At 52.1% G+C, this 16,237-nt stretch overlaps 1 protein-coding gene across 2 annotated transcripts in view; it reads left to right on the top strand.

The window, feature by feature from the left end:
* BDH1 (3-hydroxybutyrate dehydrogenase 1) overlaps positions 1–6,757 on the top strand; it is a 34,593-nt gene extending 27,836 nt beyond the window's left edge. For both annotated transcript variants that reach the window (XM_065943123.1, XM_065943122.1), the window contains exons 6-7: positions 4,186–4,338; positions 5,706–6,757. In XM_065943123.1, the coding sequence (XP_065799195.1) occupies positions 4,186–4,338; positions 5,706–6,178 (626 nt within the window). In that variant the 3' untranslated portion in view covers positions 6,179–6,757. The remainder of the gene's footprint in view (positions 1–4,185; positions 4,339–5,705) is intronic.
* The last annotated feature ends 9,480 nt before the right edge of the window (positions 6,758–16,237 follow it).

Below are 16,237 nucleotides of genomic sequence, written 5' to 3'. Positions count from 1 at the left end.
GGCAGAAGGGGCCGTGATGTCAGGGGAGTGGCAGACTGTCCAGGCTCGAGGGCAGAGTCCTCGGCGGGGAGTGGATGACAAGTGTGGGAAAGGACGCTCGCACATCCCACTCCAGAGGGAAGCAGAGGAGCAGGAAGTGGCTGAGGAGAGCCTGGTGGAGCGGGTCGGATCAGGATGGAGGAGGAGAGCAACTGACAGGGAGACCTGGGAGAGCTTCTCCAACACCAGGGACCCAAACTAATGCTGTGGACACCAGAAAGAAGGCAGAGGAAGCCAACAGCAGCACGGGATTAAGGGCTAGAGCTATGTCCTCACGCAGACCTGGGTCCTACGCTGTCCTACTCACTGGTTAGCTGAGTGATGTTGAACAAGCTGCTTAACCTCTCTGAGCCTCAGTTGCTTCATCTGGACATGGGACAATTCAGTATCTATTGATTGATTGTAAGGATCAGGTGAATGAATGGTTACAAAGTGCTTAGTTCAGGGCGCAGTAGCCGTCCTTTTGATCCTTCTGGGTAATATTAAAGTACTCATGGGCGCTCTTCTCTTCGCGTCTTTGGATCGACGTGCCCTCATGCCTCAAAGATGGATTTTCCTGCTATTATCTAAATAAAATAGAGCTGTAACACTGAGCTGTAAAAAAAAAAAAGTACTCATGACTCATTATATGGGGGAGAAATGAAGGGGCTAGAGGAGTCAAAGATGACAGGGAAACTATTAGCGAAGGGAAACTATTAGCAAAGCAGGCTTGAGCACTTGGTGGTTAGTTAGGGTGAATTGGGGACCTGTGGGACCTTCAGATGAAAATGGCCATTAGGAGGATGAGGTGGGGCTGGGAGAGCCATGAGTCTCGAGGGGTGCCTAGGAACAGTTACTCAGAGGTGGCGATGGGGCGGTTACAGGAAAGCAGCTGTCACCCAGACCAGCAGGAAGGTTGTGAGTCTATTCAGAATGTTGACCGAGGACTCCAGGGATCTCCTGGGTGCACACACTTGTTACTTATCACATCATCAGAGCTGTAATCCTAGGAGCATTGTGCATCCACGGGTCAAGTGCAGTTAACCTTTTTTCATAGCGGAGTCAGATGTAATTAATTTTTAGGTGGATAAAAGGGCAGTATGTATTTTATGTCATATATACGGTCCATATGAATCAAACACAAAGCAGCTGGCAACTTTCATGAGCATAAAGAAGATGAGGCTGCCTAAGCATTGAGTGTCACTGCAGGACAGTTGCTCTAGGACAGGATCCTGGAGGACAGGTGGAAGACGGGGGTCAGGGGAGATGAAGGAGGTGTAAGGAGGTGTGTGGGTATCAGTAGTGCTCACACCGGGGGCAGACTGAGGCCAGAGAAGATGGCAGGGAATGAGGGTGGGAGAGATATCCCTAGCAAGGGGATGCCCTGGACACCCTGGAGCAGTGTGGGGCTGGGACCCAGACTGGCAGGAAAATGGGAAACTGGAGAGTGTAGCCTCATGTTCTCAGAAGCCTGGCCATGGAGGGAAGGAGAGCAGACAGTGGTGTGAGGGGGCAGCATGACTAAGAGAAAGTTCTTTGGGATATGAAACATGGTGTTGATATTTACGTTCATTCATTCACTTGACAAACATTTATTGAGCATCTAATGTGTACACTGTTGAAGGGAGGGAGACATGGACAGGAGAAGAGTGAAAGTTGCATAAAAAGAAGGGCGGATGGCTTATGATGTGGAATCCAGTGGAGGGTGAAGTGTCGGCCTTGACAATTGGTGGGAGGCCTCCTGCTTCTCCAGGGAAAAGGAGGGGGCAGTGACTCCCAGGGGAAGGTCTGCAGGGGGTTGGGGGTGGAGGGGAGTGGCTGCGTCACTGTGAGGTCACTCATGAGAGCTGAGGGGGTGGCTTTGGCTTGGTTGCCATGGGGAGTGGAGGTGAGAGCATCATGAGCAGTTTGTTAACCAGCAATTTCCTTTCTCTAATAAATGCTCTTAATTCTCCATAATTGAAGGAGAAAGCACAAGAGGTCAGTTGACAAAGCTTTAATTTGGATAACACGGAAGGAAAGCAGTTAGAGACCAATTACTCTGTCATTTACACAAACTCACTTCCGTGACTAACTGGGATGAAGCAGGCCAAAGTTCCTACAGGAGGGGACAGCCTCCAGAAGGCAGCTCTGCCCGAGGCTACATCTTGGGAAGGAGCACTTTCATGACCACGGGAGACTGAACCCTGAGGGTTTCCACAAAGAAGAGGCAGGGCCCAGCTGTCCTGAGGTTCTAGTGTGTCCAGTCCTTGCACCTGAAAAAACAGAACTCAGAGGGGACCCTGCTGCACAAAGCTACCCCTTACTGTCTCACCCCTCACTGTCTCGTCCCTCACTGTCTGACCCCTCACTGTCTCGCCCCTCACTGTCTCGCCCTTCACTGTCTGATCCCTCACTGTCTCGCCCCTCAGTGTCTCGCCCCTCACTGTCTCGCCCCTCACTGTCTCGCCCCTCACTGTCTCACCCCTCACTGTCTGACCCCTTATTGTCTCACCCCTCACTGCCTCGCGCCTCACTGTCTCGTCCCTCACTGTCTCACCCCCTCACTGTCTCGCCCCTCACTGTCTCGCGCCTCACTGTCTGATCCCTCACTGTCTCACCCCCTCACCGTCTCACCCACTCACCGTCTCACCCCCTCACTGCCTCGCCCCTCACTGCCTCGCCCCTCACTGCCTGATCCCTCACTGTCTGATCCCTCACTGTCTCGTCCCTCACTGTCTCACCCCCTCACTGTCTCACCCCCTCACTGTCTCGCCCCTCACTGTCTGATCCCTCACTGTCTCGCCCCTCACTGTTATACCCCTCACTGTCTCGCCCCTCACTGTCTCGCCCCTCACTGTCTCGCCCCTCACTGTCTGATCCCTCACTGTCTCACCCCCTCACTGTCTCGCCCCTCACTGTCTCGCCCCTCACTGTCTGATCCCTCACTGTCTCGCCCCTCACTGTCTCACCCCTCACTGTCTCACCCCTCACTGTCTCACCCCCTCACTGTCTCACCCCCTCACTGTCTCGCCCCTCACTGTTTGATCCCTCACTGTCTCGCCCCTCACTGTCTGATCCCTCACTTTCTCACCCCTCACTGTCTGATCCCTCACTGTCTCACCCCCTCACTGTCTCACCCCCTCACTGTCTCGCCCCTCACTGTCTGATCCCTCACTGTCTCGCCCCTCACTGTTACACCCCTCACTGTCTGATTCCTCACTGTCTCGTCCCTCACTGTCTCTTGACTCTCACTGTCTCTTGACCCTCACTGGCTCATCCCAGTTCAGCTCTGCCTGGCCTCACTGGTCCTGCTGAAGCCAGGCTTCCCTCTCATGTTTCCTTACCGATGAGAGTAATTATCAGACTAAGTGGACTCGGATGATCCTTCAAGTTGGTCTTGCAGGAAACACAACCCAAGTACACTCGGAGAGTTTGCTCTGATCACTTACTAAGGCCCATGGGATCACACAAGGCTGAGGGGTCTTTGCTACCTGCAAGGACCAGGTGTGTTCAGTGTTCATATTGATGACTGATGACATACTGATAGCTGACCACATGACATCCTGCCCACAGTGCGTGGTTCAGAGGGGAGATCAGAGGATGGAGGGGTTGTTAGCATCTCAGAGTGGAGTCGGACTGGGGCATGACCCAACATCAAGGCTTGGCTGACTCTCTCACTTGCTGTGTGACCTTGGCTGCTCTGTCCCCTCTCTGGTTCTCCAGAGAGGACTTGGCCTGGAAGGCTCCTGAGGTTCCCCTGGTTTCTGGCAAGAGGGAGAATACAAGCAAAGGCTCAGAGGCAGGAATGAATAAACAGGTGCAGGAATGAATAAACAGGTGCAGGGTGCAGGATGAGACTGGAGGGTAGAGGTGAGTAAGGTGAGGGGGGGCTCCGGACTGGGGGCACCAGCAGGGGTGGGTCGTGATGGATCAGAGAGTGGCTGCAGGCAGAAGCGAGATGAGAATTGGAAACTGTAGACTGAAGGGAGGTCACAGCCGGCACTTTAGACCTCTCCATCTCTGGTTATTCCTGGGTGTCTCTAGAACATGTCTTGAGAGCCTTGGACAAGAAGCTGCCAAGTTATGGGGAAAAGGAATGAAAGTGGGTAGGAGGATGGGCTGCAGGCTGTTGGATGATACCTGAGGCTGAGCCCCGCAGTGACCCAGTTCTCTCTTCCGGTGCAGGCTTGTGGGGCCTGGTTAACAATGCGGGCATCTCGACGTTTGGAGACGTGGAGTTCACCAGCATGGAGACCTACAAGGAGGTGGCGGAAGTGAACCTCTGGGGCACCGTTCGGGTGACGAAAGCCTTTCTCCCCCTCATCCGGAGGGCAAAAGGTAAGGTGGAAGTAGACCTTCTTCCTGTCCCCTGGATCTGCTCTACCTTTTCATCTTCGCTCAGAATGGTAATAGGTCTCAGCAGACCCACTACCCACCACCATCACTGGCTGAGCCCATAAGCCCCAGGGGTGACACAGGGCCTGTGGATGGTGGCCAATGGGGGTGCCCTGGGCAGAGGGTGGAAAGGGATGTGTGGTTTTCAGACAGTAGAGCAGGTAAGAGGTCAGCATTCTACACCAAAGGCTAAAAGATTATAGCAGTAATCCTAGTCTGAGAACTTAATCTAGACAAATAACCACCCTTGTGCACAGAGCTTTGTGTATACATCATGTACTGACAGAGGTGTGCTTAAGTAAATGTTTGTATATCCATCCTATGGGTTACTATGCCATAGTTTAAAAATGAGACAATTGTGGTAGTAGTTGAAAATAATAAGAATCAAGATTAGAAATTGGCAAAACAGACAAAATGCCCAAACCATGTTAGGTAGCCAAATGTAAGCAAACCACCTAAGAAGTCCCGGGCTCATATTTTCTCCCTAGAGTAGCAAACAATATGGCAAAAAAGGGAAGGTCCATACCCTACGTCCCAGTGACCCAGCAGTGACAGGAGGGACCCAGAGAGCAGCTGTGGGGTTTTTGAAGAAAACACCAACCTTTCAGCAACTTCCAAGTTGGAGGTTTCTGGAAGGTATCTCTCCCTAGTGCCCTGGTTGGGGCCGTGCCTTCACTTACTGGGGGTACACCCCGGGCAAGGGGGCCTGTGGTCTGCCTGGCCTTCTGGGGAAGGCTGGATGGGCTCCTCCTCTACCCACTGCTCAAGGGCAGGGAGAGGCTGTGCTAACTCCTAGCGTCCCCAGGCTGGGCCTGTGGGAGAGCTTCTCCAGGTCCCCACTCTCCCCTAGTGCCTGAGGCTCCGCTCAGGTTATTGTCTTAGACCTGAAGGCATGTTCTGAACCCTGCCCCTGCCTGCTTGGCAGCAGAGCCAGGCCAGTAATAACAGTTTCGAGTTACTGGCAATAAGAGAACGTGGCAGGCAAGACAGAGCTGTTGCCCTTTATGTTGTGCCCTCCTGCTCTGCAAGCCTACTTCTCTTTGCTCCTTCCCTATCCTGCTTGGGCCCACCTGGCTAGCCAGGAAATACCAGGGATTCTGATGCTGACGTGTGGACCTGAGCTGGCCTCCACTGTAAATGAGAAACCCCCCGACCCTGGGTGGTTCAGAAGGCTGAGCCCCAGCCACGCAGGCTGCAAAAGAGGTCTCGGGCCGAGGCTGGGTTCTAACCAGGCCTCCAGAAACACGCCTGGCCCCAGGTCCCCTGCAGGCAGGGCCCCGTGAGCAGGTGTTTGCCGTCTTCCTCTACAGGCCGCGTTGTTAACATCAGCAGCATGATGGGCCGCATGGCCAACGTGGCCCGCTCCCCATACTGCATCACCAAGTTCGGGGTGGAGGCTTTCTCTGACTGCCTGCGCTACGAGATGCACCCGCTGGGAGTGAAGGTCAGCGTGGTGGAACCCGGCAACTTCATCGCCGCCACCAGCCTCTATGGCGGCACTGAGCGCATCCAGGCCATCGCCAACAAGATGTGGGAGGAGCTGCCTGAGGTGGTGCGCCAGGACTACGGCAGGAAGTACTTTGATGAGAAGGTCGCCAGGATGGAGAGCTACTGCACCAGCGGCTCCACAGACACCTCTCCCGTCATCAAGGCTGTGACCCACGCCCTGACCGCCGCCACTCCCTACACTCGCTACCACCCCATGGACTACTACTGGTGGCTGCGGATGCAGATCATGACCCACTTCCCCGGAGCCATCTCCGACAGGATCTATATTCACTGACAAGTTTCCCACTGGCCTCTGCTGGGGAGCCCTGGGTGTGGGGGAAGAGGATGGAGGGAGGGAGGGGGAGGGGCTTGTGCCATCACCCCCTGGTGTCTCACTGGTGGATTAGCCCCATCCCAGGAGGACCCACCACCAGTCTGAGCATTAACTAGAGCAGGTAGCCCAGCCCAATTTGCATACCCAGTGAATGGCTCAGGCTTCTCAGTTGGGGTGCAGAATGGTGGGCAGGGCCCCCAAACCTCAGGGCAAACATGGTGCCTCTGTCTTTCTGGAGTTGATTTTATACAAAGATTTTAGGTAGATATCTTTATGTTAACAACAGATTTATTATAAAATAGAATACAAATCCTTTATATTTTAAAGCCAAACACAAGTTGAAAAAATATATCTCATTTGAGCCTTAAACCAGCCTCATAAGTTAAAAGGACGGGTTTTTTTTTTTTTTTCTTATGTACATGAAGCATTTTTGGCCCAAAGAAGATACGTGAATTGCCTTTTTATTGCTTATAAGTCAATTTTGCTTATATTGATTTCTATAAAATATAAAGGTCCAAGTTCCTGCCACTGCTGTAGAAATGTTTCTTGTTTTATGTTATGGGGCAGCTCTTCATGTTTTATGTTCCGGGGTGGCTCTGGGGCCAGTCACTGGAGGATCCATGATGAGCTCTGTGCCCTCCTTGCCTGAGCCGTGCACACCACGTGCCCACCGTGCGCCTCTCTGCATGTCCTTGGTGTTCAGAGCTGAGTGAAGGGGGTGGCAACATTCTGGAGATTTACATTTGAGATTTCTCCAACCTGTTTTAGGACAAATGTGGAGGTGCCCAATGGCTAAGAGGTAGTTTGTTTCTAGTTTGGATCCGCTTGGTTCTGCCCAGGGCGGGATGCATGTTGATGGGGCATCCTTGGCAGGAGCTGGGATATACAGGACGGGCACTGTGGCATCTTCTCCCCTGGGTGGGTCCAGGTTCCCTGTCTGTCTCGTGTGGTGCTTGCACACACACACACCTGTTCTATGGCACTCCAGCGTGGCCTTCATTGACAGCTCACCTTCCTGCTATGGCCTTATTTTTAATTAAGCCAGGTCACTGATAAGTAGAGTTTCTGTTATCTCTTTTTGGGTTTGGCTTTGAAGGCTAAACCCACAGTATCCTTGCAATTGTCCAGAACCTGCATGTTTGGACCAGAACCAGGCAACACCCTTCTGTAGGTAGCTGCATACCTTGAGACAGGGCCCTGAGTTCCAGCCCTGCAAATCAAACCGGCCCTTCTGCCTCGCCCTGAAAGGGCCAGGCCTGCCGCTAGAGGGCGGCCTGCCTCCTTCACAGCCGGAGTGACCTCAGCTCCGGATTTGGGAGCTTCCACCCAAGCCTGAGGTCTCAGAGGGCTGGTGCTCCCCACCTTGGAAGCACTCCAGGCACAAAGACACAGAGCCACCTTAGAAACAATGTTCCTGCTCTTCTAGTAGCTTCCTGGATTAAACATGGAGTCTGGTTCCAGAAGAAGGCAGAACCTGGGCAGCTGGAACCTGCCACAGGGCTCAGGCAAAGCCAAAGAAGAGGGGGGTCTCACAGCCTTTGCATTCAGCTTACCTGTTAGGGAGTCATGCCCTCTGCTGTCAATCAGGGATGCCCTGCCCAGCTCACTGTGTGCAGAGTGAGGCCCAGAGGGCCTGTGTGGGTGACAGGTGGGCAGGGAGGCTGAAACCACCTCCAGAAACCCTGGGAGGGACACTTGATGGCCATTGTCTTTCCACAACAAGAAGAGCTTTTTGAGTCACAGAACTTGCTTTTCAGAATCTCATTTTTTATGTCTTGGGAGATTTTGTGTCCATGCTTAATTTTATCAAGGAAAAATGTATGCAGCAGTTGTTCGTGTGCATGGATGCCTGGGAACTGGCAGGAAAGGGAGATGGTCACACTATGGGTCAGGATCAGCAGTAAACCAGTCACTGGAGAAGCCACGTCTGCATCTGGGACCCCCAAGGGTAAGTCAGAACTGCTAGGCTGCCCTGCAGGCCACCCTGATTTTTAAGCTTTATCCCAGTAATTGAAAAACCCAGAACAAGTTTCCTCCAAATCTCAAAGCTAATTAAAACCTGATGCAAAGAACTGACTCATTGGGAAAGACCCTGATGCTAGGAAAGATTGAAGGCAGGAGGAGAAGGGGATGACAGAGCATGAGATGGCTGGATGGCATCGCCGACTCGATGGACATGAGTTTGAATAAACTCCGGGAGTTGGTGATGGACAGGGAAGCCTGGCGTGCTGCAGTCCGTGGGGTCACAAAGAGTTAGACATGACTGAGCGACTGAACTGAATTAAAACCTCACAATTACCATTCACCTTCTGGCAGCCGAGTGCCTCCTTGGGGGCAGGTCTAGTTTTGATTCTTTACAAGAGACAGCTGAGGTGGGCAGAATAGAGGTCTGTTCCCCTTTTACAAATGACATTAGAGACCCAGAGAGGGGAAGTGACTCGCCCAGCATCACAGTGGGTCTGAGCAGATCCAGGGCCAGCACAGAAGTCTCCTGAGCGGTGCTGTTCATCATCACCTCACCCTGTGACCCCAGGGGCCTGGGAACTAGGTGGGCAGGTCAGGGGCACCTGGCATCTAGACCCCCACTGCCTGTCAGCAGAGCTGCCCCTTCTTGTGTGGGTGGGGGTGTGGGGCTGCCACCTGCTCCCGCTCTCCGGGGCTGCTGAGGACTAATGACATCTGCCAATGCTGCCTTGGATAGGAGCATTGTCTCTGGCACCCTCTTCTTGGAAGGAGTGCTCAGTTGGTGAGGCCTGAGGACGTGTCTCCAGTTGTCTGTTCAGGCCCGAAGCTCTGGGCCTGGTCCTCTTGGAGTATAGTCCCACCTCCCAAGCAGCAGGGACCAGTCAGCAGTGCAGGGACCCACACAGAGCCCTGGGCCAGGAAACAGGCATTCTTGTCTCAGTGGATCTTCCTCAAGGGGTGTGAGGTATGGGCGAGGGGGCAAGTCCTGCACCCCAATCCCATGTTGTAACCTTGAACCAGTAGTAGCTCTGGGTCCCGAGCCTTAGTGAGGGCCTGAGGCAAGAGGAGGGGAAGCTGCAGACAAAGCCTGGCCCTGGGGAGCAGGGTGCTGGCTGGGCTTTGCCTGTGCCTTCAACTGCCCCTCCCTTGATGGCTGGAGGCTGGGTGAGGGCTCTCTGCAAGATGCTCCTGACAGCGCCTTGTTATGGAGCACGGGCTGTGCTTAACATTCCACCCAGGGCCAAGGGCTGTGCAAGCAGGTGACAGACTAGCCTGGCCCCGCCTGCTATGAGCTGCTCGGAGTGCCCCTGCCGCCCAGGGCAGGGGGCCTGCTCACTTTGCTCACTTCCTGTATTTCAAGTGGGGCCTGGCTCTGCAAACTTGAACTGAGCTCTTCTGGTGCAGGTGTGGACGCGAGCAAGCAGAGGCTCCCTCAGCTTGGGTAGAGTCAGGCCCAGGCTGTCAGAACAAGCAGGCCCGTCTGTGTGGTGCCAGCCCTGTGCACAGCCAGCTCAGCCACTCCCCTCCTCCGATTCTCGCAGCAGCACTGGGAGGTAGGCAGGGTGGGGCTATTATCTTATTTTACACATGAAGAAACAGACTACCCCAAGTCTCTCACCAAGGGAGGGATAGAACCAGGCGGCCAAGTCAGATCTAACCTCCAGCCCGGAGTTAGTGATGCATGGAAAGCAGGGCAGATGGCACCCAGATCTAAAATAAGGAGGGGAAAAAATACCTCAATTACGTAACAGTGAGAAAGATCTGTAGGCATATGCACGGTACAACCGCAAGTGCTGCCCCATGAGCCATCTCCTCCTTCCCTCCCCCATCTTCCCGCTCTCAGGCTCCGGGCACTGCTCCCTGGAAGGGTTGTGCTGGAGGAGCCCTCAGTGACCCTTCGAGGGAATCTGTCTGGCCTAGCTCACAGTGATGCCCCATCCTGGGCGTTTCTGAGGATGTGCTCCAAGAACACCAACGCCTAACCTTGAACAGAAACACATTCAGGAGCTGCCCTCAGAGGGCTTGAGGTGGTGTGAGCCCAAGGCTTGAGCATCCTCAGATACGGGTCTGCGTCAGGGAGGGCTGTGGGGCTCCGGTGCTCTGGTGTAGACCAAGCAAACCCAGAGCATCTAGGCCCATCTTGTGTGTAAGCACTAAGGAAGGTGGTTTGTGAAGTCTGTGGCTTCAGAAGTCTAGGGTGAACACCTACTGGGCTGGGTCTACAGCCTGGGCTTAGGAATGGGAAGGCTGCCAGGACCTGGAACCTCAGAGAAGAAAAAGAGACTCAACCTTCATCCAGCATGACTCCCAGCCTCCAGGCAGCTGGCCAGGCTTTGAAGCCCTTGAGTGACAAATATCTCCTTACTTCCTAAGACAGCATTTCATTGGTTAGGGAAAATTTACATGAAGGCTGAGCTGAAATCTACCATCTGTGACATAAGTCCTTTGACACTTGGCCATGACCCAGAACTGCACAAAACACTGGGTTGGAAATGGCCAAGTCAGGTTCAAGAGCCAAGGTCCCTCACTTAATAAGGTTTCCATACTCCTCACTGTCTGAGCAGAAGGTTTCAGCTGTGGTTATTCTGTCTCCCATTCTTGATGACACACAGCAAGCTGAATGGTCACCTAAGTCCCCCCAAGCAGCGAGAAATCTGAGGCAGGTTTTAATACATCTGTTGAGATGCTGACAATTTCTTACACACACATGCCCCCTCACAGCTTATCTTTCCTCTGATCCTCATAAATGGCAAGGTTATTGTTCCCACTTTACAGATAAGGAAACTGAGCCTCAAGGAGATGGAATGTTTTGCATAAAATCACAAAACCAGGAAGTGGGAGAGCCAAGACGGAAATACAGGCCTGGCATCCATCTCTAGGACCCCTTCCTTTATGCCCAGGCTGCCTCAGCTTCTCTATCAAGGACCTGGAGCTGGGCTAGACCACTCACTCAAAGGCTGGTCATATAACCTGTGAAGGAGCGATGGGTGGGGAGCCTTAAACTCAACTCTATCCCAGCCCAGTTTTGAAGATAGCAGTGGGGGGAGGGAGACCGAACCTTTCCCATGTGTCACTGCAGGTGTGTCCATTGCGTCTGGATCTGCCCCTGGTCTGGACTCTGAGAGAGGGCCTGAGGTGGAGAGACCAGGGCCAGGAGGTATTCCCAGGGCTGTGGCTGGGGACAGTCCCGGACTCGGCACTGATAACATGCATGAGAGGAGAGAGGGTGTGAATGAGGACTGACCTCTGGGGATGCTGGAGTCCAGAAACTCCTTGTGCTGTTCTCTCAATGAGACTTAATTACTCTATAAAATGTGAGGCTGCTCCCACTTATCAAATTATAAATTGAGCTTAATTACAGTTCACTGAGTAACCACACTGGGCGCCTTCAGAAATAGCAGTGGGCTGATTGCCCTTCTCAGCTTCAGCTGTGGTCACCTGGGTTTCAGGAGGAAGTGCCCACTGTGTCCAGATCTCAGTGCTATTAAATTCCACTCTCAGATTTCAGAAGAAACTGTATGCCAGGACGCGTCAGGCATGCTCCTGTCCTGACCACCACCTGACCGGGCCTGCATGTGATCTTCTGGGCCATCTCTGTTCAATTGCTGAGTTGTTTATTCTGCCAGGGCCCCTCTCTCTCCTACTTTTATTGTTATCTAACTAAATATTTTGGCTCCTAATGTCTGACCCAAAGTGTGCAAAGTAGTGCAAGACAAGCCTTAAGAGACAAGGAAAGAACATGGTGTTGGATGAGAAAACACACATGTTATGGAGACTCAAGGGCAACTTCAAGGAAACAGGTAAATAGCAGCAGGCCCCTAGGGATTGGTGAAAGGTCTGTGACTTTATGAAGGCACCATAAACTTCCCTGAAGGCTGGCAGGATTGACTTGTTGCAGTGGAAGAAACCAGTGGAAGGCATGATGTGATTTCAGGGCCTTTGATGGGAATGGACTGAGGGTAGGAGGAGAAGGGGACCACCGAGGAAGAGATTGTTGGATGGCATCACCAACTCAATGGACATGAGTCTGGGTAAACTCCGGGATTTGGTGATGGACAGGGAGGCCTGGCGTGCTGTAGTTCGTGGGGTCGGACACAACTGAGCAACAGAACTGAACTGATGCGAATAGAGGAGCAAGCTGAAGATAAGACACTTGCCCTTCGAGTTCCCACCTTCAGAGCTGCGCCTGGGACTTGTGTGCTTAATAGCATCTGCTCCCTCTCTGCCACCTTTATTATCTGCATCTTTGTCAGGTGCTGTACTGGGCACAGGGCATCCAATGGCAGGCAACTCCCTGCTCTCCTAGGAGACTTCATTGACAGATACCATGATCTGGGGGAGGAACTAAATGCCCTATTCTATCAGCAATGAATTACTGTATTGGTCATTTTCTGTCTACACACAACCTAAATTGCCTTCTTCCTTTTACAGTCTTAGCACCCAGGTGACAGCAGATGTGAGGGGACAGGAATGGGCAGGGGTCTTTTTCTACTTGTGTAGTCACCTGACTTTCTCAGAGGAAAAATAAAGAGTGAGTGTCCCTGGAAGAACACTGCTGGGCCTTGTCCAGATGCCAACAACAGGAAGTGGCCAAGACAACAGTGCTATGACAACTGATCTGGAGGCTGAAGGTAGAAGCTGACCAGATGCTTAGGCTGAGGGCAGACGAGGAGGGGTGGATGCCACCTCGAGGAACGTGATGAATTGGAGTTTTCAGTTTTGGGGGTCGACTTTGTGTGAGGTTAAGTGTACAACAAAAAAATGCAGCAGAACGCTAAGAAGATACTCTCGGGGAAGCTCTTGTTTTCATGCAGCAGAGAAAGAAAGGGCAAATCTGGGGTCACTGAACGGACAGCCTTTGGGGAAGAGAGCCCTTCGGTGATGCCCTGTTAGAGATGCAAGGACCTCAGAGAGCCTGCAGCCAGACTGAAGAGCGGAAAGAAACAGTCTTTGCTGGAAATATTCTGGGCAAGGTTAGGTGGAAAGAACAGAAGCTATGGAGTCAGACAGACCTGACTTTGAATCTTGTTCTGCATCCTTCTGATAACACAATGATGTCAAGTAATCCAGTCTCTCCAAGCCTCAGTTTCTGTATGTCTAAAATGGGAGTAACAATGAGTCCCTTGCAGGGTTGTTAGGAGTGTAAGGTCCCTAGCATCTAGCACAGGGAAGGGACTCAGGAGGCTCCTGGCTAGTATAGGCCAGGCCTAAGTAACTCTCTCCCATCCCCAGCTGACGCCACCTCAGCCTTTCAGAGAAATACACAGCTCGTACTCCAAGGGTGGTCAGAGGCAGAGACAGAAGTCAGAAAACACTGATAGTTGAACCCTCGCAGCCAGAGCCCACCTCACCGCTCACCCTGCTCCTTCCAGGGACCTGGGACAGAGGAGGTAATTTCCTCCTCCAGGTGCTCCTTTCTGATTACTAAATGCAGAACAAGCTCTACAGCCCTACATCACCTCCTCGCCAGAAATCCCTGAAGAGGATGTCAGGTGGGCTAAGAAATTATCTGCCAGAAGGACTTCAGCCCTCAAAGCCTTGGATAACAAGTGCATCCCTGGCAAAGAAGGAGGTATTTTCTCCAGCACAAACCTTTGAAACTGTCCAGGGAGATCAGTCCATTCATTCGGCTTTGGGGAGGACAGACTGGTTCCTCCCACCTCCCTCAACCCCTACCTTGGGCTGTCTGCGTTGGGAGTCTGCGTTGGGAGTGCATCACCACTCCTCCCCCACCCCAGGCTGTCTGTGTTTGGGTTTGCATTGGCAGTGCAGAATCTTAGCCAATGGACCACCAGGGAAGTCTTCTGAGGGCTTGTTTTAGAAGCACCAGGGTAAGGAGATGCTGGTGAACTCTCCCTCCTTTTCAGAGACCTTTGTGGGGTGAAGGAAGGAGAAGGAAAGGTATTGCCTGAGCCCTGGCAGAGGCCAGGTGGCCAGCTGGAGTGTTCCTGTTAGGAAAAGAAAGGTGGAAGGCCCAGTGCAGATCTGTCTGTCCAGTTAGGCATCTGGATTGTGGTACTAGTGGGGGGCCCAGCCTCCCCACAATTTTCAGGTGTGTATCCTACCAGGGAAGACTCCATTAGGCTGTGCCAAGCCCACCTTCTGTGTCACTCTGCCCCCTCAGAACTCTGTGTCGTTCAGTGTCCTCTCTTCGGCCAGGAGGGGGCATCAGCTGCCTCTCCAGTTTTCTTCCCACCTTTAGAGTTGAGGCCTGGGAAGGCCCAGGAGGTAGTTGAACAGGAAAGGACTTTCTCTGACCCACAGCAGGACGCCTGAGTTCCACATTCTCATTGCAGATTGAGCCACCAGGGAAGGCTGAGGAGAAGCAACATGCTCCCATTCCTGTTTTTTAGTGGTTGGAGACCTGACTTCAAGCTGCCTAGCTCTCCTGCACAAGCCAGAGGCTTGGGGCAGAGCCTGCTACAGGTTTCTGATATATATTATACATTCTCCCTTTCTATAGCACTATACCCATCAATGTTTAGCAGGACATGTGGCTGCCCATAAGAGAGACTACATGTCCCAACTTCCTTTGCAGCTATAGGTGATCATGTGACTATGTTCTAGCCAATGACATTTGAGCAGACATGATAGTACAGCAGCTTTCAGGAACCTTTCTTATGAGAGAGCCTACAAGCACCCTTTGGCTCGCTCCTTCATTCTGTCGTTCTGCTGCCTGGAACTTGGATACTGCCACCTTAGACCGTGGGGTCAAGGCCATGTATGGCATTATAAGATAATGTCTGAATCCCAGATACAAGGGAACTACTACTTTCCACACTTGATCAGCTATTCAAATTTTATGTGAGAAGAAATAAACTTCTGTCTTTTCTACATTACTACTAAATTATGTACTTTGGGATTATTTCTTTGGAGGCAAACCAAATTCTGACTAATGTAGGCCACAGCTAGACAGAAGATGAGGGAGTCATTGAGCACATATGGGGGCAGGCAGACACATTTAATGATAATAGTCATGAGCATTTATTGAACACTTCCTAGTGCCAAGCCCTGGGTTAAGCACTTTATATGCCTTATCCCATTTGATCCTCCTGATGATACTATGAGGCAAGATTTATAATCCCAATTTTATAGATGATTAAACTGAGGCTTAGGTTAAAATCCTTGCCCAGTCAGTCAGAAAGTGACAGGATTCAGAACCAGATTCTCTTTAACTGTTGGATGCAAGCCCTGACTGTTCCTCGGCCTGTAAGCAGGGTCCCTCTCAAGCTGGGCTCAGCTTAGATTGAGAGGAGAGACTCATGAACCTGTGACTGAACTGAAAGTGACCATAAATCAGGCTGAGACCCTGAGCAACCCAAACTCTAGACTGTATTCTCCAAACAAAAGTCAGACTTTAAATTTTTTTGAGGTCTAGTCCCTCCACCTAACGAGGGTGTCCCCTCAAGGGCACCCCCAATGTGATTATCTGCTATAGTCTGAATGTTTGTGTGCCACCAAATTTGTATGTTGACATCCTAACCCCCAACGATGATGGTATGTTGGGCAATGGTGTCTTTGGGAGTTGCTTAAGTCATGAGGGTGGAGTCCTCAGGAATGGCGTCCTTAGCTGGTGAACCAGCTATGAACCAGGGAGAGGACCCTCCCTTGCTTGACCTTGCTAGCACCTTGATCTTGGACTTCTCAGCCTCCAGAACTATAAGAAATAAATTTCTGTTGTTTATAAGCCACCCGTCTGTGGTATCTTGCTATAGTAGCCAGAGATAAGACATCTCCTATCTAGTGGCTGAGCTCAGAAGGCTCCAGACACCTCTTCTTCCACCTCCTCCTCCTCTCCCCACCTTTCTCTTTTCTTCCTCCTCTCATCTCCCTCCTTTTCTCTGCACTCCCTCACCTCCTTTACTTCCTGAGGAGCATGGAGATTGTGCCTGCTGCTGCTGCTGCTGCATTGCTTCAGTCGTGTCCGACTCTGTGAGACCCCCATAGATGGCAGCCCACCTGGCTCCGCCGTCCCTGGGATTCTCCAGGCAAGAATACTGGAGTGGGTTGCCATTTCCTTCTCCAATGCACACATGCATGCTAAGTCGTTTCAGT

Source organism: Muntiacus reevesi, chromosome 8 (assembly GCF_963930625.1).
Source record: "Muntiacus reevesi chromosome 8, mMunRee1.1, whole genome shotgun sequence".
Lineage (NCBI taxonomy): Eukaryota > Metazoa > Chordata > Mammalia > Artiodactyla > Cervidae > Muntiacus > Muntiacus reevesi.
This window is presented reverse-complemented; position numbering and strand designations above follow the sequence as displayed.